The sequence below is a fragment of the Notolepis coatsorum genome, assembly GCF_963971535.1.
Source record: "Notolepis coatsorum genome assembly, chromosome: 7".
NCBI lineage: Eukaryota > Metazoa > Chordata > Actinopteri > Aulopiformes > Paralepididae > Notolepis > Notolepis coatsorum.
In genome coordinates this window covers 66935129-66962095 of record NC_140171.1, presented here as the reverse complement: position 1 = coordinate 66962095, position 26967 = coordinate 66935129, and the positions used below count along the sequence as shown (strand labels likewise).

General features: G+C 44.6%; 1 protein-coding gene across 1 annotated transcript; it reads left to right on the top strand.

Annotated features, from left to right (window-relative positions):
* Positions 1-897: 897 nt before the first annotated feature.
* Positions 898-25060, top strand: LOC311231429 (E3 SUMO-protein ligase ZBED1-like). The gene is made up of 7 exons (XM_084318008.1): positions 898-1108; positions 6295-6650; positions 14565-14629; positions 14832-14989; positions 18765-19280; positions 19386-20935; positions 21311-25060. The coding sequence occupies exons 1-7, from the start codon at positions 910-912 to the stop codon at positions 21959-21961; spliced, it is 3495 nt and encodes a 1164-aa protein (XP_084174134.1). The 5' UTR covers positions 898-909; the 3' UTR covers positions 21962-25060.
* Positions 25061-26967: the final 1907 nt, after the last annotated feature.

Sequence of the window (26967 nt, the reverse complement as noted above, 5' to 3'; positions counted from 1 at the left end):
ATATTGTATTGGCCAGGCTCTTTGCCAAAGATGCTCTGCTGAATGCACCGCCCACACTGTTCTGTTACCGCCCCCTCCGATGGAACGAGCTACGGCAAGTCAGTGGCGCCAGTGCATGCGGTCAACTACTAGTCACCATGTTAGTTAAAAGTGAAGGCAGCGGTGGCACCATTACCATGGATCTTGTAAATAAACCCAATTGTACATCCTCAGTTTGGGTGTATTTCGGGTTTAGAGCCGATGAAAATGGGAAACCCCGGGATATTGATGACCCTGTTTGCCGTTTATGTCGGAAGATAGTTCGCGTTAAAGGTGGGAGCACAACCAATATGAGAGCTCATCTGAGATCGCGACATCGCACAGAATACGAACTTACCCTAATGTCGCCCTCGGGGTCTCAAGGTGTGTATCTATGTACCGGTATGTGTATCCACAAATATATATATCATGCCATGTGCGCTATGGTTATAATATACACGGCATAGAACCCTATTTGGCGCGCGCCGGACTGTGGGTGGCACCGACGCTCTTTTGTTGCTCATGACGACGTCATTCTATCCGGAAATACATAAGCAGCAGAACAGCATAGCGTTTAATAAATAGAACGGGTATTCTCCCAACAACCTTAATGCTCATGGTCAGTTGGCTGGTAGAGATACTGTTTGGCAATGTCATAAAGGAAATAATCATTGGCTTAGATTCTAAACCTTAGAAGATGACTCAACCCATACCCAATTAGTTCTACTTTATTGTCACGAGGAAGGATCCTTTCTATCGATTTCATTCTGTGTTGTTAAAAAAAAAAGCTGGGTAGTAGCAAAGCTAGCAGTAGCGGGTATCGTTGGCAGACGAAACAAAAACAAAACAATGGATCTTGTAAATAAACCAAGAAGTAAATCGTCCGTTTGGATGTATTTTGGTTTAAAAGCAGATGAAAAGGGACAACCTCTACACCCAGGCGAGGTGATTTGTCGTTTATGCAGAAAAATTGTACAAGCGAAAGGTGGAAATACAACCAATCTAAGAAGTCATCTGAAGCGTCGACATCGTGCAGAATTTCCTGAAATCACAATTTCATCTTTAACGGGAAGTTACTCAGAGTCTCAAGGTGGGCTACAACAAAACATCGGGTGCTATTTGACTTCGGCGCTATTGCTATGCTGCACAACCCATTTTCGAACCGCGGACCCTAGATATAGTGGCGCCTGCTGGGGCGATGTGGTGGTTGGGCCCCCAGCCTGAGCCAGGGCCACATGTGTCCCTGCTGGCGTGGGTTCGAGTCCTGCTAAGGCCTTCTCTCTGGTGTTCCCCCCTTGCGCTATTTCCTTACGGCCTATATTTACCCAATAAGGTCGCGCTGTGCATTCATTAAGATGGCGGCTTGCTGGATACGAGACAACGTTATATAATTATATAAAGACCACAGGCGAAAAATAAGCCCCAATCCCGTCCCTTTTTATTTGGTCCCAATAAAATGCTATTGCTGTTTCTCAAGCCTGCAATTCTATTTTAAGTACAGATAAGACCATGGTCAATAAAGTTATGTTCCCCATCACAGTGCAGCAAATAAAAGAACAGATTTAAGATTAAAATAATAATAAATTGTATTTGTATTGCACTTTTCGTTCACTAGGATCCCAAAGTGCTACAGGGTAACATAGTTAAATTTATTTTAATAATTATTAATTAATTTAATTAAAAAAAATAGAACATAGTTAAAAACATAGTATAAACAGAAAATTAAAGACAACAGCACAAGAAAAAATTAAATCACAAGAAAAAAAGAAAAAGCTAGCAATCAAAGGCCATAGGTTTTTTCAGGCCAAGAGTCCAGGCTCTGTGGTGCCCTCAGCTGGATGGGGAGGCTGTTCCACAGGCGTGGTGCAGCCGAGCCGCTCGGTCCCCCATGGTGCAGAGCCGGGTACTGGGGACCCGAAGGAGCAGGCTACCTGCAGATCTGAGGGTACGGGTGGAGGATTGAGGAGTGATAAGTTCCTTTAGGTAGAGGGGTGCGTGTCCATTTATGCAGTTATGGGTGAGCAGCACCCATGTAGTTGATCCGGGATAATATAAGTTCAAGTTTCTTTAATATTTGTCATACAGAAGTACAGAATACTTTTATACAAAATGCTTCTTACTGTTACGCTCCAGAGACTGTGCAAGACAAGATAAGTATGAAATAAAATAACATAGTAAAATTAGAAGTAAAAAAATGAGGTCACAGTGTTCAGTTTAGACATATGTACAATGTTCGATGCAGAATAGACGTAGTTACCATACAATATACAATACTGTGCAGTGTACTAATATACAATACTATATAGTGCAAGGCAGAAATGGGACGAGGTGCAATTTAGGTACAATTCACAGTAGGTGTACGAGTTGTAGTGCAAATCCTTTATCAATAAATATAAAGTGTAAAGTGTGTTTGTGTGATCTAAAGTGTGGAGAGTGGGTGCTGCAGTGTGTTGTTTGTTTGAGTGAGTGTGTGCGTGTGGGTGTGTGTGCTGTGTGCATTTGATGGTTGTTGCATAGTGTTTATTGTTCGTTTAGCAGCCTGATGGCCTGGGGATAGAAGCATAAACAATATGTATGTACACTACAGTATGTAAGATAAGATGATCCTTTTATGAGTATGTACAGAGTTATGAAACAAGTAGCCTATATAAACAGGCAATGAGTTAAATGAGAAATTATGTGCAAGGCTGTAAATGAAAAACAAAACGCATGGGAAGTATAAAAACTATAATACTGAATAAGTTAGGAGTTGTGTGCAAGAGTAGCAATAATAACTGAACAGAGTGTGAGTGAGTTTGTGTGTGTAGGCCCAGTGAAGTCCAGGCTACAGACTAGCACCCCAGCTGGCTAAGGTCACGGCCACCCCACTATGTTATTGAGATTCAAGATTTGTATTTGTCACATACATACACGAGACATGTAGTAGTGAAATGAAGGAAAGATCCGTGGCCACTAGTACGGGGATCGAACCCGCGACCAGATTGGAGACTTATAGCAGTTGGGAAGCGTGTATACCTTCCGCAACGGAATTCGGTTTCCTGGTTCCTCTGATTGGCCGCGACCGCCACGTGACCCGCCCCCCTATCCAGCGCTGCCGCACGCGGCAGAGCGAGCGGCCGCGGACTCGCTCGCTTCCTCAATTTATACGCATGGAAGTATTGACTGAATGAATGAATGAATGAAAACTTTATGTAGTCACTGTGTGTTGATGTTGTAGCCACCTCCTCCGAGGCAGGCGTACTAAGCTCCCCCTTAAGCTCCAGGAGAGAGGGGAGAGGCTGAAAACCCGCAGTTCGTGCCCGACTGATGGGAGCTGAATCCCCGGATCCGATTTGTCTGATGAATACCCCCAAAACATGGAGGTCCCGAATGCATGGAAGTATTGATTGCGCCGTAACAAATCATTAAAAAAAGATACCGTTAACTGGAATATGTTGTGCCTTTACACATATGTTGGATTATGTAATTGGTTTGTCATGACAAACAAATAAAATATCGCATCGCCGGCTGTCTCTGGCTTGCTCCAACGGACACCAGAGCTCAGCCCGCGGCGAGAATGTGCTGCCGCGAGCGGAATCGCTGAGCTCTGGCTCTGACTACATGCAGTCACTGAGTGTTGTTGTAGCCAGCGGGTAAATCGCGATTTTTAAATTTGTTTGTCATGACAAACCAATTACATAATCCAACATATGTGTAAAGGCACAACATATTCCAGTTAACGGTATATATTTTTTATGATTTGTTACGGCGTAGTCGTTCTATATGAATTGAAAATGGGGGACCCTGATGTAAACAAGACAAACGTCTTTCTCAGGTCTGCATCCCCTTAACAATTGTGTGTATTGAGCCGTACTGTATTGTACCCATTCTGCAATCTGTTAAATAAAGTTTTCATTCATTCATTCATTCAGTCAATACTTCCATGCGTATAAATTGAGGAAGCGAGCGAGTCCACGGCCGCTTGCTCTGCCGCGCGCGGCAGCGCTGGATAGGGGGGCGGGTCACGTGGCGGTCGCGGCCAATCAGAGGAAACCGAATTCCGTTGCGGAAGGTATACACGCAGTTGGGACACAGGAGCACCTGAAGTTGTCCTAGGCACACCTGAGGGGGGGGGTGGTTAAGTCTATGGCTGAATGTGCTCCTTAGCTGTGCCAGCTTGTCGTACAAAGGGTGGGGCTGATTGTTCATGATGGGGATGAGTTTGGATCTCGTCCTTTCCTCCACCACAGCCTCCAGGGTGTCCAGTCTCTGCCCCGTGACGAGAGCTGGCCTTTTGACCAGTTTGTTGAGCCTGCTTTGCTGGGCTCTGTTGCTTTGACCCAACCCTCCCAGCACACAACAGCAAAGAAGAGCACACTGACCACAGCAGACTGATAGAACATGCAGAGCAGCCTGTTGCATACGTCGAATGATCTGAGCTTCTTCAGGAAGAACAATCTCCTTTGTTTGAATCCAGCTACTGCATACACACACACACTTAACACACGTATTGCATGTAGTCGTGTGTTTCGTGTGCATACTTAAACTTTATCTGGATGTATACTATATTAGCTAACAGTTGTTAGTATACAGCCAAAAAAAAGTTTGTCCCACATATAATATTTTGGCAGTTTTTGCATTGGATAAAGTAGATTATGTTTTATACCTTGTCAACCTTGTTGTGAGTTAAGTGTCTAGTTGAAATGCCTTATCATTTGTTTTTTGGAAGTCTTGTTCTCTCAATTTGTCTGTTGGGGGGCTACTGTATTGCGTCTTGCCCTAACTAGAAGGTCTTTGAGCCTTCTATTCTTTCGTTAGCCTGAGATTTTGTGTGTGTGTTGACAAGTGCTTGTGTAACATGTGTCAAATGTTTAAGGAACACAACAACTTTTGGGGAAATTAGATTATATACCGTCTTCCCCAGAGTCCGACAAGAAGATTAGGTACCCTTCTCATCTCTGTGCGTTCAGTGCAGAGAGAAAGACCCGCAATGTGCTAGCTAGTTTATGCGCTATGACTGGAAGTGGATACGGACCATTAGCGCACTGTCAAAATTAAATGGCCTACACTTTCCAACAACTCAAACTGTCTTATTTATATGTTCTGACTTGTGTACGTGTGTGTCAACTAAAGGACGCCCACATTGATATACATCAGACCACAGAACCCTATTTGATTTTTTTTTTCTCAGAAGAGAATCTGAGAAGATTTTGGTTGTTAGATATAATTACGGTGGGGAGTTAACAGTGGAGAGAGTGAAACCTAAGCTCTCAATGGGCTAACGTAATGACTTAATGAATGAAATAGTGACATTTTGGGGACCCCGTTGAACCCCCTCAAAGGACATCTGGGGGTCATCCCCGGACCCAATGTTGAGAGCCACTGCTCTACACGAGCAAACACAAGTAACAATGCAAAGCACCATGCAAGGGACGTTTCTTGCGTCCTTGTGTGCCAAAAGAAGTAAAAGTTATGTACCGCATCGTGACTCAAATGAATGAATGAATGATAACTTTATTTAACAGATTGCAGAATGGGTACAATACAGTACGGCTCAATACACACAATTGTTAAGGGGATGCAGACCAGAGAAAGACGTTTGTCTTGTTTACATCAGGGTCCCCCATTTTCATTTCATATTGACATTTAAGACATACTCAACATACATGACATTTATGGCATAGGGACATATAGGTATTTAGTACTGATACATTTGTGACATACGGTATTCAAATATACAGTACTGTTCCTCATAGATCCTGACGGAGTATATACATATGATGGGGAGGGGACTGTACATTAGGAGGGGGTGGGTGGGTGGGAGAGAATATACATGCGGTGGGGAGGAGACTGTATTAGGAGGGGGTGGGGGGATTGCAAATGCCTGTTGCAATGCGACATGTTTCAGGTAGAGAAGCTGAAGGCAAATATTGCAAAACAAAACGACTACCAACAAAGAAGTTGTGGTTTCCTGTGAAAATACTTTGCTAATTCAGGCATACTGCCACTGGCATCTTCATGATGGGGATTCATACAGAAAAGCAGTTGAGAATGCATGGAACTTGATTGTGAATCTTTTCACCAAATAATTAGTTGTCCTTTTCAGGCTATTTCAGTTGATATAATTGGGCTTTTAGACTTTAAATGTTCCCAATTTCACAGAGGAAAAAACATCTGATGATATATTTGTATACCACTGTTCTAGGCAATTCTGTTGAAGCCTGATCTATGAAATAGTTCATTCACATTGTTTTTTGCAAATTCAGATGCTCACCACCTCTTCATTTGCATCTGCAGCTCCAGGTTTTGACTTCAGCCAAGAAGACTTCATGGAGGACTTCCCTGCTCTCCAGACCTCATCCAACCAGACCACACCCAACCAGAACTACATCCCAGACGCCGTGCTGCCTCCCGGGGAGCTCTGGCTCCAGGGGGGTCCCTCCAGGGCCCTGGTTTCCGTGCCATCCTGCCTGCGACTGTGGAGAGAACGTGCGCCTTGTGGAATCACCAGTCCCGGAGACACAGACGAAGAGCAGACAGGGAGGATGAAGGTGTACGCCAAGTACCATCTACAGCAGGGCTTGATGTTTGGACCTTTCGTTGGAGAAATCATCAGAGGACAATTGCAGACTAGCCTCAAATATGCCTGGGCTGTGAGTAGGCAGAGCTTGATAGAATTATTAACATATGGGCGGCTAAGTGGCGCAGTGGGCAAGGCGCTCGCCACTAGTGCAGGAGATGCTGGGTTCGAGCCCAGCTCTCGGCATTGCTACCAGCTTGGCTGGTCGTTCATACTAACACAATTGGCAGTGTTAGGGGTGGGAAGCTGGTGGGGTGGGGATCGGACGTTGTGGACAGCGACTCCTACAGGTCGGTTGGTGTGCCTGCGCAGCAGAATCAGGAAGCAACGAGGGTGGCGTGACCCTCCCACGCAGACCCTCGCCGCTGAGAGATCGCGCTGTGCAGGTGAAAAGATGCGACGGCTGCCTCCTCGTGTACCGGAGGGGACACGTGATGCAAGGCTTCGTCCACATTGCAGCCGGCCTGTGGGAGGCATGGCCTAACAGCGCTCGAGACAGGGGAGGGTAGAATTGGACAATACGAAATTGGGGATGGGAGAAAAATAGAAAAAATGGGAGAAAAGGTAGATCAAAAAAAGAAAAAATTATTATTTACATACCGTATACCCCAAACTGGTGCCACCACAAGTTTTTATTGAAATCTTCTCAAATGTTTTTTTTTTATCCACTTTTTCTCCCATTTTTTCTATATTTTCTCCCATCCCAATTTCGTATCATCCAATTCAACCCTCCCCTGTCACGGACGCTGTTTCTTGCCTCCCACAAGCCGGCTGCAATGTGGACTAAGTCATACATAGCACAAGTCCCCTCCGGTACTTGAGGTAACAGCAGTCGCTTTTCACCTGCGCAGCTCGATCTCTCAGTGGCGAGGAGTAACGCGTGGGAGGCTCACGCTGCGCCCGACACTTCCTGATTCTACTGCGCAGGCGCACCAACCGACCTGTAGGAGTCGCTGTCCACAACGCCCGATCCCCACCCATCAGTTTCCCACCCCCTAATACGGCCAATGTGTATTAGTACGAACGACCAGCTAAACTGAAAGCAAATGTGGAGCGCTGGGCTCGAACTGACGAGCCCAGCATCTCCAGAATTTCGTGGCGAGTGCCTTGCCCACTACGCCACGTAGCCGCCCAAATCTTCTCAAATTTTATGTGCACATTCATGACATCCTAGAGAAAGAACCCTGTTGATTTTGGTGGCGCCATGACCTTTCCTCTAGTGCCACCGTTGGGGCCAAACTTTTCTTATCCGTCGGTCTGTCTGATGAGCGTTCGTCTGTCGTATAGTCACAACAAATGTATCCAGATGGGGCTACTCATGGAGAACAATTCTGCAATAAGTATCATCGTATTGGACTTTCTGCCACTTTGAAATATCGTTTTAAATAATTTCCCCCCCACACCCCTTGGCTTCACCTGATTCTCACAAAGGTTGCGGTGTGGCATCTTGGGAACAATGGGTCTCATTCACCAACATTGCCATAAGATTTCTCTTAGGGCAACCATCTTGGAACCACCTAAGACAAACTCGCCGACAATTACACCCGGATTCACCAACGCGTGGAGAGGCTGTCTTAAGTGGCCAAAATGATCCCAGCTGGGATGCCCACAATGAGGAATGTCACTCATTGACAAACATGAACGCTTCATTTGCATACAGATACGCCTCCGGCAGCTCCTTATAAAGCCAGCCAACAGAGCCGTGTGCAAATGAAATTGCTAAAATGATGACATCAATAGTTAGACACACCTGTCCAGCTCATTATAATGCAATTGACTATGATGGGCCGTGTGGAAATGGTGGCCGATATAGGTAGCGGAAGCGTGATCCAAATGAGATTAGATTAATGTATTGTCATCACACAGCTCGTGGCCACCTGCCGCAGCGCCCAGTGTAGGGCTGCACGATTTTGGGAAATAATCTAATTGCGATTTTTTTTCTGACAGATATTGCGATTGCGATTAAATTTGCGATTATAATTATAATTATTTTTAAGCAGCCCCACAGAGGTTTATTGTAAAATGCGGCTTGCATCTGGCCTACGCGGTGGGTCTGTTCGGGACGCGTCTATTCTTTCCCCACTACATTTCCAGTTCCGCGTGCGCGTTCTGCGATCTGATTGGCCACCGAAGGTTCCGGGTGCGATCTGATTGGCCATTGACGTTTCTGGTCATGTGACATGTGCGCCCAATCGCGTGACGCGCCCATTTCCGCCTCGAGCAGCAGCAAACTACCTAACACCTAGTTTATCACTGGTTAAGCTTAGGCGACTTTTTCGAAGTTGGTTAAGGTTAGAGACGGAGTTTGGAATCAGGGCTGGTGTTCTATCGCCCTGCTCTAAGACAAACTCTAACCTTAACCAACTTCGAAAGAGTGCCTAAGCTTAACCGGCGAAAGAACTTGCCGTCACACGATTGGCGCGACCAGAAACGTCAGTGGCCAATCAGAGCGCAGAAGGCGAACGCGGAACTGGAAATGTAGTGGGGAAAGAATTCAGGCGTTCGGGACACCGAGCCTGAAAATGTTTCTTTTTACCTGGGAATCGATACCGGTACCCAACAGTACCCTTTTTTCTGTACTTTACTCTCCCTCTCTGAAGTCTAAACTTCACAACACACAATCTAAAACCCCTTACCTCCCTCTCCAAAACCGTTCCAACAATAACAACAACTTGCAAAGGAGATCTTGTATCTCAATGGGACTTCCTGGTTAAATTAAAAATAAATATATATATATTATTTAGCGTTTTTTTTTTTTTTTTTTATCGATTAATCGTTCAGCCCTAGCGCCCACACACACACGCGTATAGTCTACGTGCGTAATGAATGAACGCAGTAGGCTTATATTATTCTAATTACTTTTATTAGGCGATCACAGATACTGCGCTGCCCTATAGTAGTACAGTACAGTCCAAATGCGTCATTGAGGCATGACTTTAAATATAAAACGTAATTTTTCATCATACAAATATTGTCATATTTATTTAAATTATGATTCATTAATTCCAAGGAGGCCTGTAGAGTTGACATGAAGGAATCACTATTAGCGCTTTCACACCGGCAGGGCTCCGGTTCAAGCTCCAGCTCCCTTCTGGAGCCTCTGAACCTTGGTGCTCTCTGCCGAACCAGCCCGCGTTTACACCTATTTAAGCAGAACCAATGTTCCACCGTCTCCGTCATCAACGGGGGCGTTACTCAGGCGGAGGTAAACATAATGTGTGGAGAAAGGCTTAGCGAGCCTCAACACGCGAGCGCACACACACGCACTGTATACGTTTGAAATGAATCGTTCCAGCAAAGTAGGCTTCTATTATTCGAATTACTTGTTTTAATGGGTATCATAGTAGTAAGTCCTACTGTGACGTTAACTGTGAGTGACTACAATGTGAGTTAACTGTCAAGTGCCAAATGCGTTTGTCGTCCAGTATTGGCATCAATAAATCAGATGTCATGCTAATATCCCGCATTTCTCTGTATGCTTGTATGCCGTGACAAATAAAACTCTTGACTTGACTTGAATATGTCAATATACCCATTAAAACAAGTAATTAGAATAATAGAAGCCTACTTTGCTGGAACGATTCATTTCAAACGTATACAGTGTGCGTGTGTGTGCGCTCGCGTGTTGAGGCCCGCTAAGCCTTTCCCGAACGAGATTACGTTTGGGAACCGGCTCCAGCACGGAGCCCGGCCGGTGTGAAAAGGCCTATATGATTCATCCAGGGTTAGAAAAAAATAAAAATCAAGGGCTTTTTTTGCCCCCTTAATTGATTTTCAGGGCCTTTTTTTTTTTTATTTCGGGGGCACTGAATTTTTATGATAAACGGTTATTAAACATCCGTATCATTTAAAAAATACAACTCAATTAATGACCTCAAACAGTTAACTTCATTTTATTATTTTATTCATATTCACAACATAGCTCATATTGTGAATACATATAAAACCAACCTACAAAAGATAAGCATACTGCAAAAAAAATAGCTATAAGGGTTGTACATCATGCTTGCTGATTATAGAGATCATACCAATTGTTTTTGTTAAAAGTCAAAATCTGAAATTTAGAGGTTTGGTTAAATTAAATTAAACAGATGTAACAGCCTGAACAACAGAGAGGTAACAGCCTGAACAACATAGATGTAACAGCCTTAAATAATTAATAAATCAAATCAAATCAAGAGCATGAGGCATCTTGGGGGCCATAAGGCTTATTAATGTTGGGCCTCCTCGCCCTATCTCCTGCCTTGAACCACTTTGCAATGGCAGGCTCCAAGTTCATCTCCCCCTCAGGTGGGCCCTCAAGGTAAATTACCATCAAATGGTATAGTGTGGATGTCTCCAGCCTGTTTCGCCAGTCATTTTTAACCCGGTTCATGAGGGGAAAAGATCCCTCCACTTTGGCTGTTGCCAGTGGAAGAACCTCGATTATTTCGAAGAGGTGAATGATATTTTTGAACTCCTCTTTCCAGGTTCCAAACAACCTTGACCACCAGTTGCCCTGTGCATATTTTTTCAGCACTTTTTGAGCCGTGCCCACTCAGCCATTGCTGTGTTGATCTTAGACATTTAGAACTCTGAAGTGAAAAAAAATCTAGTTTATTTTGATTGAATATACAAATTTCTGTCCTCAGAGGAAAATTAGGAACAGTGAAAAGTTACTGTTTAACTGTTTATTTTTTTATTCATTTAGTTTACACCCCCCCCCCCCCACACCCACACACACAAACACACACACACATACACACACTATACATTTCCCTCATTTTATTTGTTTATTTATTCAAAAACGACATATTGCAAAGTTTGTCCGTGGGAAGAAACAGTTGTTATTGGAGGATAAAAAAAAGAGGGCAGGGCTTGATATCAATTGCAGGCTCTTCAAATTCCAGGAAGGAAACACAGGCATGATTTCTAAACATTAACACTTTGGCTGCCATGGGTTAAATTCATTATCCGGCTCTATTTGTCTATAGAGAAAGTCCCCTTCTTTGCAGGGCTATAACTTTTTAAATTCTATTGCTACATTGCCATTATTAGGGCCCATTCAAAGTCCTATATGTATTGTTCATTGTGTAGCAACGTTAAACTTTTTCATTCACATATTCATAGTAAAGTATGGTCTAATGTATAAGTATGTTTTCATCTCTTTCTGCAGCTTTCTCCAGAACGTGATCTATAGCCCCAAATACATTATATTGATGATGCAATACAGTTTTATGGCAATCAGCGCGATATAAAAAATTCCAACTAGACGTACTTCTAGAAGTTACTACACGTCATCTGATGTTGACCGGATGGGCTAGGGGGCGTTTATAATTCCGTGGGCAGCGTTATACCAATCATCTAATGTGGGTCAAATGTTGATAATAGCAGTTAGTATCGAAGACGGTAACTTTACACGCTAAAACTCACCCCAGTCTCCGCGCGCCGTTGGGCGATCATCGTAGAGTAGAAATTTTACCATTATGGGATGTCGATTTACCCGGTCCATCTCCAGCTTGTATAATGGTATATACGTCCAAATCATGTTGTTTATCGAGTTATTGGCAATCGATCGCTATGTAGTGTGTCGAGATCGAGTCCCGGAACCTATAGCTAGTGCCTGGAAGTAATACGGCCGACCAGCACAATCTCCATAGCACTTCCTGTTAAGCGATTGCGCCGATCGGCCACCAGATGGCGCTCCTGAACCGCCAGAGAGCTCAGTGGGTCCTCCTGGTGGATCTCAGGCCAGCGGAGGGGAAATATGAATCCGATCCCAGATTTTTGAAATATTGATATTAAAGACGCTGTAAAGCGTCTTCGGCAACTTGAGCATGGCCGGGAATGACGTGTTTAGGCGTTTTCCGGCAGCCAAAGTGTTAACAGCAGTCTGTTATAATCACATTTTTATGAGCTAACGAATTCCGTTATATTGGACATTTGTATTAATTATATCAAGCGAAGAACTGAGAAATTTGGCAGAGAGAGACGGCAACATTATCGTGGGGTTCAACGTTGCGTGATCGCTGAAACCAATGACAATTGTATAGTATGTGTGCCAATTGATGACCTCGGAGCAGGTCCTAAATTATTATTATTATTAAATTATTTTAATTATTAGTATGCAACTGCAGAGCCAGCGGCGCTCTCAGGGCCGGTCTGGGGACCGCTCAGCAGCGCCACCCACCCAGTGGCTGAATTGCCAATGGCTGAATTGGAGTATTGCACTGTGCGGGCACAACTGTGAGCTCTGCGGCTCTGCAGTTGCATGCTTCTCGCTAAGCACCAAGCCATTCTCATCAGCAAACCACAGGTCGTGAGGGAATTATTTTCGGAGATATTTAAATATGTCGGACTTCAACAGATTTCCCCGGTAAAAAATATATAATACATAAATATATATATATAATTAGTAAACTGTCGAGGGCATTTTGTGCCCCCCCTTAACTGATTTTCGAGGGCATTTTGTCCATTTTCACAGGCATTTTGCCCCAAGCCCCCGTTAATTTCGAACCCTGGATTCATCCCAAATAAAGCCCTTAAGAACACTGAGCACACCAGTCTGTCAACTTAAGACTGCTCTTCAGCTCTCCTAAACCCTGCTCTTAGTTAGGGCCGAATCCAAGACAAGGGACGGTTGGTGAATCCCAAAATCGGCCCGAACATTTCTTAAGTGGCGCTAAGAGCAAATTTAGTCTGATCTTTTGTCTTAAGTCCATTGGTGAATGAGACCCAATGTCTTCACAGATGTGATTTAGATTAAAGGCCAAACCATTATCATATAACCCGCCAGATCCAATTGATTTGAAAATGCATGGTAAACTAAACAGCAAGTCATGTTTTTGACAAATATGTTTGACCTAGAATAGCAGTCATTGGTGTGGTGCTATTCTCATTTTTTTTATTTTTTTTTAGATTTATCTTTTTTTTATTGGAAGAATTAGTACATATTTATACATTTCAGTTATCAAAATTATACAACTTCCATTTCCTTCCCCATTCCTATCCCCTAATCCCACCCATCCCACCCAGTGAGGGCGACAACAAACATACATGAAAAAAAAGAAAAAGAAAAAGAAAAAAAGAGATAAAATAAAAATAAAAAATAGACATTTAAATAATTAAACAAAAGTACAGATGTGGCAGACAAAGCTACGCAAAAGAAAAATGAAGTAAAATTAAAATAAAACGAAGATAAAACAAAGATATTTTTATATATACATACCGTAATAATAATATATAATATAAGTGTTACTCTCCATTTTAGTAGCGTAATTTCCAGATGGTAAAACAAATAAAATTGAAAGTAAATTTAACACCCTTAGCAGACCACCACAATGCCATCTCCCCAGCCCCAGCCACTATTCTTTTTTAACTGTTGCAACGGCTGCTTTGGTTCTTTAGAAGACAAGACTTAGATATTACTTTAATCAAATGATATTACTATCACTAAATCTGAAATGAAGGAAATTGTCTCTAATTGTCAATTTATAAAGATCATTTCAATACAGGTTCTGTTATTTTCAATGAGAGTTGGCACCAGGGTTATTATAGTTTTTATTTGTATTTTGTTTAAAATGTTAGTTTTCAGTTTAGATTCAGTTTGTTTGTTTAAACGGTTTTAGTTTTTATTAGTTTCAGTATTAGTTACGACATCCCAGTCTCAATGAACATGCTTGCTGTGTTGACAAATTTGACCAAATTGACAAAAGAATAAAACTATAATAATTAAAACTACTACAACCTTTTTTTTATATTCATATTTTATTTTAGTTAGTTTTAGTACACAATGTAGTTTCAGTTAGTTTAGATTAGTTCTAAAGTATTATTAACCTTTTTTTCTTTTTTTTCAGTTAACTAAAATGTTTGTATTTAGTTAACTATAATAACATCAGTTGGCAGTGCACTCTCACACAATAGTGATATGCATTCTGTTTACATTGTATTGTATGTCATAGTGAAATATCTGAAACATTAACTTCTAAAACAATGCTCCCATCTGCAGATCAGGGACGAGGCTGCTTTCTACTACGTAGACGCGTCTGATGAGAACAAATCAAACTGGATGAGGTGTGTGCCAAGCAATGCCTCTTTCCTCATTTTGATTTAACCACCATTGCAAATTCTGTACACTTCTTTTACAATGTCTTTTTACTTGGTGTCTCATGGAGTCATGTTACACTGGACCTGTATGTCACTGTAAGGTATCCATGGTGTGTTTTGTGTGCGTGGCGTGTGGACGGTGTGTGTGTTGGGGTCTATTTGTATTCAGGTTTGTGACATACGCCAGCAGCGACGAGGAACACAACCTGACCGTGTTCCAGTTTTACCGTCAGATTTACTACAGGGTGTCCCAGGCTATCCCGGAAGGAGCGGAACTAAAGGTCTCGATTGGGAAGGATTACGCCGCCATGCTGGGCCTTGGGATGGGTGAGTTCTGTGAAGCTTAGCGTTACCCCGAGATCCAAGGCATGGAATATATTCTAGCGTAGGATGGGAATCTCACAGTTCTGGATCAAGAAAAGAGGACAGGGCTTGGGATGGGTCAATTTGATTACAGGCATTGGGGCTATGATGTGATTATCAAACGATTCCGGATGCATCACAAATCTTTTTCGATCCAAGTTCAATACATTGTGATTTTAATGATTTCCCCTGTTAAAGGCCAACCTCCAGGTTAAACCCTACTGATCAATTATGGGTAGTTTACATCATTGGTATATAATTTCATTATTTATTTTTTTCCATTTGACACCGGAAATGCCACTCTGAAAGAGTTAAAAAGGTCCACGCACGAATAACATGCACGCGCGAATCAAAAAAGCTTATCAAACGCCGACGTCACAACAGGACACAGGTGCATATTAATGAGCCGAATCTAATGTTGCTTTTCCACTAAAATAAAGTACTCAGTTTGTCTCCGTGTGGGGAGGCGGGGCTGCTGGTGATCAGCATGAGAGCTCCAGAAATGTCACGTGAAAAACTGCAGACCACTGATTGGTCAGAAGAGAGACACTGTTTGGGGAGTCTGAACGAAAACAGAACGCCGCCATCTTTAATGTCTCGCGTAGGATGTCTTATGTATGTTTGCAGCAAGAAACAAGTGCAATAAAAAAGGATACAGTCACTGTGTATTCTGCCTCATTTATTGATGAAACAAAACCGACATCAACACAATTTGCCACCGAGCGGAGAGTTTAGTCTGACAAAAAGATCGCTGATTAGTTACGCTTGTTGTTGGGGTTAGGGACGTAACGTTAGTTAGCCTAATACTAACGTTAGCAGATAGACACGAGAGGCTAGGTAACGTTAAAGCTTGTAGAATAGACACAATGAGGTAACGTTAGCGTTAGCATAATAGACACAACGAGAGTCTGGTTAATGTTGTTATTGATTGATTGAATGAAAACTGTTTTACTCTGGCTTGCCAAGCTCATCATAGCCCCTTTCGTGACTGATGCACCGAGTGAATCCACAGTCACTTGCTCCTTAATAGGAAACCAACCTAGATTTACCATGAAGGACTGGTTCTGGCCGAACCGTTCGTTATACAAGTATCACAGAGACATTTCAAATGTACTCACAGTTGCACGAGGGTTTCGGACAGAGATACGGGATGGTTTGAAAGCTCTGCGTTGCTAATAAACATTTTAAATATTTTTTATAAACTGCTCAAAACGGCATTATTTCCGGCGTTGGCTGCCTGGTGTGATCACAGCGCATGCGCATCATGCACCCAACGCGGGAAATAATGCTCTGCCTCCTTGCTACTGCCTGTGACTCCCAGAGCACAGGGCCCCGTTCCCCGTACCTGGATAACTGAGTTAGCCGGATAACTTTCGGTCAAGCCTGACTTAAGCCGGACCTTCCCATTCCCCGAAGCTCGATTGTCTAAATCACCATGACAACAGATCAAAAAGTTTGAGCCTGGTCGGGAGCAGGGTTAAGTTCAGTTAGCCGGATGAACCATGGCCACGCCCCCGCAAAGAAGTGACAGCTCGTTTCCTGAAATGATTCTCACAGTCTAGGATCTGCATTATACCATTCTGAATTACGTTTCTGTGCTTCGTTTTCCTAGAGGGGGCTTTTGAAATGTATAATAATAGAACTAAATGCTGATAATAAATCATATTGAGCCTATAGATTTACTTTGTCCTAAATAAAATAATGCACGTCATATACGGCGCTCGGAGTCGCGATACACGCTGCATGTGGTTATTTTAATAACGGCTCATTGCAAATGTGAATCCCGCGGGGATATTTTTAATGAATGAAACCGAACGGCCGTTTGGCTCTGATTAGTTTCATATATTAATCTCCGCTGTAGATTTGCTTAACGGAGCGCCGGATTGTGTTTCATTCAAGCATAAAATTGAAGTGTCTATGCGGGGATTGTGGTTTTTGTGTGATATTGTAACTGGGATTAAAATGTCTGATGAGATGCGCTGTTTGACGGATTTGAGAAATTGAATGAGCCGTTGACGTCACATTAATGCATTTGAGAATAAAGAGATAAAACTTCATTTTTTGGTAAGAAAAATATTCTAAACACGGGTCTCTCGTCCATTAATGCATAAACAATGAGTATATCCCATCTGGCACAGTGGCGCAGCGGCTAGTGCTGAATCCTGGCAACCGGGCGACCGGTGTTCGAAACCCCGCGTTTCCAATATAATTTCTTTGGAATATAATATTAATGATTATACGCAAAAGTAGCCTAGTTTTAAGTTAAAATATTATAAATCTACATGCATTGAGGATGTCATTCTTTATATAGCTCTCAACATGCACCAAATTGAATTATTCCTAGATTGCAAAAAGAAGGAAAAGACTAGGAGAAGTGGGATTCGAACCCGGGCCGCCTGTGTGAAAGTCAAAAGCAGAAACCGTTACACCACAGTGTAGATAAGTAAAAGATCCACCATACATCAATCAATGGGTAAGAGAGCCGTATCCTTGTTCTGTATAACAGTTTAACTAATTATTTTCGCTAGCAAGATCTCATTTGATTATCCATTCCATAAACCTACTGCCAGCAGGCAAGTTTAAAGAAATATAATCTGATTGATTGGGGTAATGAGGGACTTAAAATTAGCCTATAGATAACGCATTTAACTTGTCGGCGAGGCGATTGAGCCGTACTGCAATATGTTAATAAAGTTTTAAATCAATTAATCAATCAATGCCGTTAGAAAATCAGGATCTCTGCTATCGATACGTGATGGCTTTTCAACTGAAGCGGCCGCGCGCACTTATCCTGGGTCTCAAGTCTGGTTCGAGTTAACGAGACTGAATCCACCTTCGAGGAACAGGAAAATCCCGGCTTCAAACATCGGGTTAACTGAATCTGGATAATGGGACTCTTGATCGACTTAGTTGAACCAGGTACGGGGAATAGGGCCCAGGAGTAGGGTCACAGAGCCCCCTGGTGACCAATACCTGTTGTGACGACATTACACGTGCACGTTATGAACCATTGATTAAAATATGCACGTGCGTGGTGATTGTGTTGGGCAGACAACATGTTTTGATAAAAACGCTAAAACTGGGTCAATTTCAATACTTTTTTTTCCAATTCTTCATGAAAGTCACTGTTGGCCTAGTCCACATTGTTTATTGAACAAAAATACAACGTGGAGGTTGACCTTTAAGTGGGGCAACAGTGGCTCGGGAGGTAGAGCAAGTCGTCTGGTAATCCGGAGGTTCCCGGTTAGATTCCCACTCCTCCCAGGCAGCGTGTCGATGTGTCGTTGAGCAAGACACTTAACCCCTAATTGCTCCCGATGAGCAGGTTGGCACCTTGCGTGGTTGCCTCCGTCGTCGGTGTGTGAATGTGTGAGTGAATGGGTAAAATGTGAGGAACAAATTGTAAAGTGTTTTGGATAAAAGCGCTATATAAATGCACCATTTACGATTGACCAAGTAAAAACATTTTTAAATGTTTTACACTTAATTAATAAAGGAGCCAATATAATTTACTTCAGTTACTGTGTATACATTAGCACAAAAAGCCAGGGGAAAAATAACACAGAACACAGAAAACTGGTCTAAGAAAATAAATTATTGAATTTTGCACATTGATTCAGAAATTAAGGTCACAGTTGTTTAGATGAATATATTATTTCTCCAACCCCTACTTTCTAGATATTCTCATAAAGTAAAATGTAGTCATCTCTACATTGTTTGTTTTTCTTTGAATATACAGGTGAGAATATGAAGTGTGACGTTGGAGACAAGGAGACAGTCCTGCGGATCCTTCAGGACATCCAAGTGGTCACTCTCCCCGAAGCTGGTGGCTCCTCGCATTGGTCAGACAACAGCCAATCACAAAGCCCCATGCCCGTCATAAGCGATGTGACGAGCATGTCGCACACGGATGTGGTCGTCGATTCGGCTCCAGCTTCCGCCCCCGTCTCCTCCTCCTCTTCCCTGCCCCCGTTCTCGGCCTCACATCAGTTAGAAAGGTACGACTTTGTTCCTGGGGCAGAAAAGCTTGTTAGCCACCCCAATGGCGCTCGGAAAGGAGTGTGGTTCTTTTTCGGGTTTGAGCCAGACCCGACCGGGCAGCCCCTGGACCGGCGCAAGGTGGTGTGTAAGTTGTGCGGGGAGCATGTGGGCTGTGCAGGAGGAGCGGCGGAAATACAGAATCACCTGACCAACAAGCATCACATTAAACCGCGCGATGTCATCAAGGACGTAAGGGAAAGGAGCTTCATGCCTGGTAACTATTGTCTTCAACTTTACTGTTCAGTTTCATGTCACTTCACTGTCCCCCTGAGGATAAAGTTACTCAACTAATTGAGGTTTTGTAAAATTTTGTCTCCAGGTCAAAAGTTGCCTTTCTTCAGCAGCTGTGTGGACATGGCCTCTCCGTTCTCCCTGAAACCGGGCGGCACACTCCCACAAATAATGGTTACTCAAACAAGTGACGCCATTGCCAACTTCCTCATTCGGGACCTCCATCCCCCAGCCCTGGTGGAAGGGGAAGGCTTCAGACAGCTGATCCACACCCTGCTGCCCTCCTACAGGGAGTTGCCCTCGGCCTGCGTGCTGGAGGGTCTCCTGAGGGACCTCCACAGCAAAGGCAGAAGGAGCTTGGTGCAGCTGTTGAGGAGGAAAATGGGGAGCGGGGACGATGAGGAGTGTGTCTCTGATTACACCGCTCCCATTGACTTCGACTACACTACTTCCAGAAGACGTGGTCGACTTCCCACCTGTCAAAGGGAGGTGCCTCACTTCGTCACTTTGAGTGTGGACGTCTGGTTCCACGACTGGCAGGGTGACACCGAGAGGTATGCAACCCTCTGGGTACATTACATTGACGCTAGCTTTAGCTTTCAGAACTTGGCTCTGACTACCCGGAGACTGGTAGAGACTGGAGCTGGAGACTGCAACCTGAAAACGATCGAGGCCCAAGTGAAAGTTATGGCCCAGGAGTGGGGAATCTCCCAGTACAATCTTGTTTTGCTAGGAGGGGAGGGAAGTGAAAAGTTGAGATCGGGTTTGAAGAGGAGGGAGAGGAGCGGGGAGCCTGTGGGGAGCGGCCCTCATCCCAACTCTACGACCTTCCTGGAGAGAGAGGACTCTGTGTCTTCCGACGAACTGACCGGTTTAGAACACGCTCATTCGTCTAACGAGGGTTTCCCGTCCATCGCCTGTTTTCTAACTGCCGCTCAGGGCTGTGTCGAAGAATTGATGTCACACCCTGTCATCTCCAAGACCCTCGGCCAGTTCCAGCGTGTCCTCTCAACTCTCTTCCCTCTACATTATCAACACAAAGGCTTGTCTCAACAGTCCATCCAGAACATGTCCTTGACCATGTCCAGGCAGGAACAGGTTCAGCTCAAGTCGTGGGCCCACAGCCGACCAAGCTGGAATACACTATACGGTCTGCTGAGCACCCTTCTCAAACATCAGAATCTGGTCTGCGATATGATAAAGGAGATCAGGGGTGAGACCCCGACTAAAGGAGACGCCACTGATCCCACTGCTTCAGAGTCCAATACAACCGAGAACTCTAGCCAGAACTCTGTCTCCAACACGTCATCAGCAGGCACCATTGTGGTTCCCAGGCGTTCTGAGTGGAAGGTTCTGGAAGAGCTCTGGTCGGTTCTCAAGCCTCTAGACGTGGCGTGTCGAACGCTGGCTAAGGAGGCGTTCCCCCGTCTCTCCCTGATCAAACCCATCCTCACCGGCCTGCTGTCCCGCCACCTAGTCTCCCGGCCAGGAGATTCCTCTACCATCTTGAAAGAGGTGAAGAGGATGATGCGGCGTAGCTTGGCCAGTTGCTATGACAACCCTGTTGTTAACAGGATCCTGTGTGTGGCATGCTCCCTCGACCCCCAGTTCCATGGCCTAGGATTCATGGAGCTAAAGGTATGTAATTTAACTGAAACCAGGTGCCAGTCGGCCCATAGACACTTGACGTAATGTTATAGCATTGGTGGCAGCAGAATTGGCACATGATGGGAAAGATGTTTTAGCAGTAGGACATTTTGATGTTTGCAACCAAGGGTCAAACCAAGGGATGGTTGGACCGAATGACATCAATCCCAAGAGGCTGCTATCTGTTTATTCACCTGCCCATTGCTTGGAAGTCCCTTATGTAACTGTCCCTTTATGTGTAATTGCACCACCTAGTGATTTATGTTTATGTTTGAGATTGCCTCAAGCTAAAGGAGTTTTCTGTCTAAAATCTTTAAAATATATTTGAAAGAAAACCGTTGACAACTTCTCGTTATCGTCTTTTAGGAACAGACGGCCACTTTTGATTGGCTTAAGAAAGAGGCAGTCAGGATTGTCAAGGAGGACAAGAGGCGGAGCCAAGCTGGGAGACAAAGTGAGAACAAGAGAGACTCCTCCCCTCTGGACCCAGACAGTGACTACCTCCGGAGGAGCAAGCGGCTGAAAGAGACGCCTCCCATCAACTTCAAAGAACCCGAGGATGAGGAGGAGGAAGACAGCGATGTGGAAGAGGGTGAGAATGAGTCTGCAGATCCCTCCGCACAGGGAGGCCTCTCCGGCATGGAGTTCTTACTGGGAGATCTGTTCGGTTCTGCCCCTCAGAGCAGGCAGAGTTCCGTGGAGGAGTCTGTGGACATGGAGATGTCCGTTTTCAGAGCGGACAAAGGGGCGTCGCTGGGAGTGGATTCCCTGCAGTGGTGGAAGACCAAGTCGGGACAGCTCCCCCTACTGGCCAAGGTGGCCAGGGCCTACCTGGCTGCCCCGGGAGTGGCGGGCACTGCTGCACAGGCCTACCTACAGGAAGGAGGAGGGGCCACGTACAAGAAGAGGGCCAACATTCCACCAGAGTGTCTGGACGAGATCCTGTTCTTGCATCACAACCGCATACCCGCCACCATCATGGGGCAGCCCATGATCAAGAAAGATGAAAAGATGTAACGGTGTGCTGGAGTAAGATATACACAGTGTCCCAAAAATCCCCAAATCACTCCTTGCCTATAGATACATGCAGTGGTAGCATCCACTACCTCCTCCTTTTCTCTGTGACCTGGACACTGGTGTCCATGCTACCATGTTGCCTCCAGTCCAAAGTAGTGAAGGAGACTAGAGAGGCTGCTTTAAAGTCATCATCTACAAGGCTGATAGACTGGAGGCTGAGTCACCAAATGGGACATGCACATTCAAACAGTGGTACTAAATTGAATGGGTAGTGCAGGCTTGTTTTTTATTGAGCTGTTTCTCACATGATATGACAGCCAGTCATCTCCTCCATTTAACCACCTGGATCCTCTCCAAGGCTAATAAATGTAGGCTAAGTCACCAGCCAGCCATCCATCCAATGGGGGTATGGTGCATGCTTAGATTGCGCTGGTTGGGGGGACAGAATTGATGGAAATGCTGCCAAATTATAACTGTGCAGGTGTCATACCCCAATGTTTGATGCGATATGATGAGTGACATCTCTGGTGACAAATCCTTGATTTCACCCTCCTTGATCCTCTCCAGGAAGCACATTTCATGACAGCCCAATCGAATTACATGCTTCTCAGCTGTGAGATAACTGGATCGTCAATGAGGAGGAAAGCACAACTTTTAAGTGATACATATTGGTGAAAAATGTAAATGGCTTCAAGATTGAAATCTTGAAAGTTTATGACAATTTATATATATATATTGTATATATCTCAATATATAAAAAGCATTTTTTTATTTAAGAGAACACTAGTGCGAGACCTTTTCAATGTTTCAAAACAATTACACAATATGTCCACATGCAACACTTATGCTAGTCCTTGGAAACAGCCGGTGTTATAGGTGAGAGTAGAGATGAAACAGCCGGTGTTATAGGTGAGAGTAGAGATGAAATTGCTGGCAGTGCATCCACTGTTGTTTCCTAAAGAAAGAGGCAGGCTTTGATTTTTGCATTGTATGTTTGTCCCCCGATTTGTTCTGCCATAGTTCAGTGAGATGCTAAAACCAATGGAGACAGTTCATTGTACTGAACATTTCAGACTTATTCACATCAGCTGATCGTCAGCTGTTTTCCTGTTTTCATATGTTGAACGACGTCCAGAGCTGCTCACGATTATTTAACACGTTTACTCATTACCGTTGGAAACATCACACATTTATTGTGTCTTTTTAACAGTGGATTTCCTTGAACTTTAAATATAATTCAACTGAAAAACATGACCTGGCTCAAACACATGACCTGGCAAAGTCAATTATCTTGTTTTCATAATCGTTGGCAGCCAAAATCATAATGTGAAATTAAAATGTGATTAATTACCCAGCCCTAACGATGTCATTACCAAGGAACTGAAAACACAAAAAGGTCTCTAATGCTAAAGCAAAGGAAGTCACAATTTCCTTGTCTCCCTCGTCTCCTCCAAGTTACTTAAACCTGTTTAGGATGCGAATGATCGTGAGGGAAAGGAGAAAAGAAGTGGGAAGCTTTTGGACACACACATAATATATTATACATGCAGCAGCAGTAGCAGTCTTCACATAGTGGTTCAAATGGACTTCATGAGGTTTCATACAATCTCATCTTGTACTTTCTCAGGAGTTAAAATATAAAGCGTGTTTGTCTTCATCGTTTGGACTGTTAAACTAAACATGTTATAGTTTTACTGTATCTTTTACTATGTGTAGAGTAGCTTGCAGTCCTAGTGCCTTAACCCATTTTTATATACAGTATAAAAGTGTTTTCTATGTTAATACTAGGGCTGAACGATTTGGGAATAAATATCTAATTCTGATTATTTTGACTGATATTGCAATTGTGATATCATTCATGATGTTAGCGGGAAGGTAATACTAATATAATAACTAATAATACTCAATTTCATTGAAAAACATTTGAAAATGATCAAGATGTGATTTATGCGGGGATCTGTACCAAACATTTGTAAGCCAGGACAACTCTGTAGCACCACAAGTAGACACAAATTTCACCTTTCACAAATATTGCAGCCTCCTACGATCTTGATATTGCACTATAGGCCATATTGCAATTCAATTTTGATTAATTGTTCAGCCCTAGTTGATGCACATAATGGGTCTCATCAATCAGTTTGTATGTTGCTCGTATTATGTGTGTAAAATGCAGCCCTACTAATTCCTCCACATTTAACAACTTTGCAGACACCAGGGGAAACATGCATTAACATAACGATACACCTACTTTTATATTTCCATATATATTATATATGGAATATAGTGAATGCTTGACATTGGTGGACTCATAATAATTTCCGTACTGCTGATTACATTCAGGTCTATAGTGTAGTGTAACATCTACCTGCTTCTCGGCTCCATCATAAATGGTAAATGGGATGGACTGCATTTAAGATACAATTTATTCCTCACATTCACCCATTCACACACAGATGGCGGAGGCAACCATGCAAGGTTCCAGCCTGCTCATCAGGAACAGTTATGGGTTAAGTGTCTTGTTCAACGACACCTCTACACACTGGTGGGAGGAGCCAGAATCAAACCAGGAACCTTCCGATTACTGGACAAGCGCTATATCTCCTGAGTCCTGAGCCATGATGGCAATGTTGGTTACTGATCAGAGACAATCCATGCAGATAGTTAACTGGAAAACGAATAATTGAGTATTCAAAACATAAATAGACTATCACAACGTTAGAGGCTATTTAAATGACTGCCCGTGCTAAATAAAATACATTAAGGACATTTCCGTGACTGCTGATGATTCCTTTAACTGTAACAGAACCTATAGACCAGGATTCTAACAAACCCATGTGATGCTGGCTACTATAGTCTGTTGTAGTGCTTGTATATACGTCTGTCCAGAAATGATTGAAAATGCTTCTACGTGGATGTCTCTCCATATAGTATTGTTTTAAAATACTACCTGGCTGGTACTTTGTCTTGTATTGAAATTGTATTTCTGTCATGAGTTACCATTTGTTAAGCAACAAATAAGCTAATGACATTTTTTTTTTTTTTTTACTTTTGAAGTTGGAACATTCATTAACGTTAGGTTATGGCTATAACCAAGTTCTGTTAGTTAGGGGTGACGCTTGGCATCACTACTGCACTCCCTCGCGTACGTGCACGCGTACTGAATAAAATTCCACAAATATACCTTTAATACCAGTATTAGTCTGACCACACCCCTCATCAGCTTACCTTCATAAGCAGGTGTGTGGTCACCTGCTCTCCTCCTACCCAAGCTTTCACCACAAGGTGAGGTCAAGGGCTGCAGCGGCCGTCTGATGCCAAGCGTCACCCCTAACTAACAGAACTTGGTTATAGCCATAACCTAACGTTCTGTTCCGTTAGGGGCTCTGCTTGGCATCACTACTGCACAAAGGGAGGCCAAGCGGAGCCGCTGGCTGACAAATACACCCCGCTGACAGCCCCCCACAACCATCAGAACAGGGAGGGCCGAGCCCCCCCGACCCCCCCTAATGGAGGGCATCCCCCCTATTAGGGGCTTCACGGGAGGGCGACGGACCCGACCGTGCGAAGAGGCACTCAAGCAACCCAACGCACAGGGTGAGCAGACCGTGGCTTGACCCCACGACTACACCCACGCACAACCCGCATGCCACCCGGGAACGAACGTAGGAAACAACCTCGTCACTGCCCCCAGAATCACGGGATCAAGGGCAAACCCAACCCCGTGGCAAGGCCGTAGCAGTGGAGCGCGAAGGAAGACCCAGACCCACCAAAAGGACTGGACTCCCTGGAATGGGGGCCCGGAGAAGGCCATGATGCCAGCATCAAGACCCCACCAGGTGGGCACCTAGTGACCCCGCCCCCCACATCGCCAGCGTATTCGGACAAAGGCCCCTCAGCCGAGCGGGCCCTGTCCACCCCGACAGCACACCGCCTGGAACACAGGCCCTGCAACAGGCAGACAGCATGGTAATAACATACAAGAGTTAACCAACGGAAGCAGGCAGTGCACCGGGGAAAAAGACCAGGCAACAGGCTGTCAACCCAAGCCTGGAAACTGCGGACGAGGCAGGCGCCAGAAAGGACAGCTGAAAACAGCCGCCCCGGCGGAAGGGGCGTATGCTGGCGTTGTCGCATAACCAAGCTTTTAAACAGCATGTCAGAAGTGGGATCCTTAGACCACTTGGCCCCTGACAGCTGCCCACAGAAAAAGCCCATACGATCGGCAGACGTCATGAACGTGCAGGGGCACCCTCAACCGGAGAACCGGGAGTTGACACTGCAGCAACACACCAGAGAACCAACCACCCAGGCATTACCCCATGCAATGGTTGGTCCCATAACCCCTCAGGAAAGAAACCCCAAAACACACCTGCGGCACCGCCGCAGCCCGCGTTCCGGTTTCCAACAGGGCTATCCCGGGCCTACGGGTCAACGAGCATTACCCCGGACCGGGCCCGGTGATACGGGGGGCACAGGGTCCCCCGAGGAGGTTAAACCACCCCAACAGGCCCCTCAGCGCCAAGCGCAAGAGAAGAGCGTAAAAATGGAAGACCAGCCCCAGCACCCCGCACTCGGTATTCCCAGGAGGTCACCCAACCAAGTACCAACCAAGACCAACCCGCACAGCGGTCGAGATCCGACGAGATCGGACGCGTACAGGTCGGCACGGCCGTAAGCCATTACAACAGTGCAGAATACAACGCACCTAACAAGGGTCCCATAACGCTCAACCCTGTGACACCCGGACCGACCTAGTATTTTTCCCCCTGAAAAAATCCCAAGTCCCTCAGGGTACCAGAACAGCAGATCTGCATCCCCAGCGGACAACGGGTGCAACTGATCTGGACCAGCGCGACCAGAACCAGTCCCGTGCCCTAACCACGCCGACCTGCCAACCCCAGGAGAAGGGGCAGATATGCGTGTTGATCCCAACATAAAAAAGAAAGGCGCCACCCAGACGTGTCGGTATGAACCGCGCCCGGTGGCCCACCCCTAGGGCGTGAGAC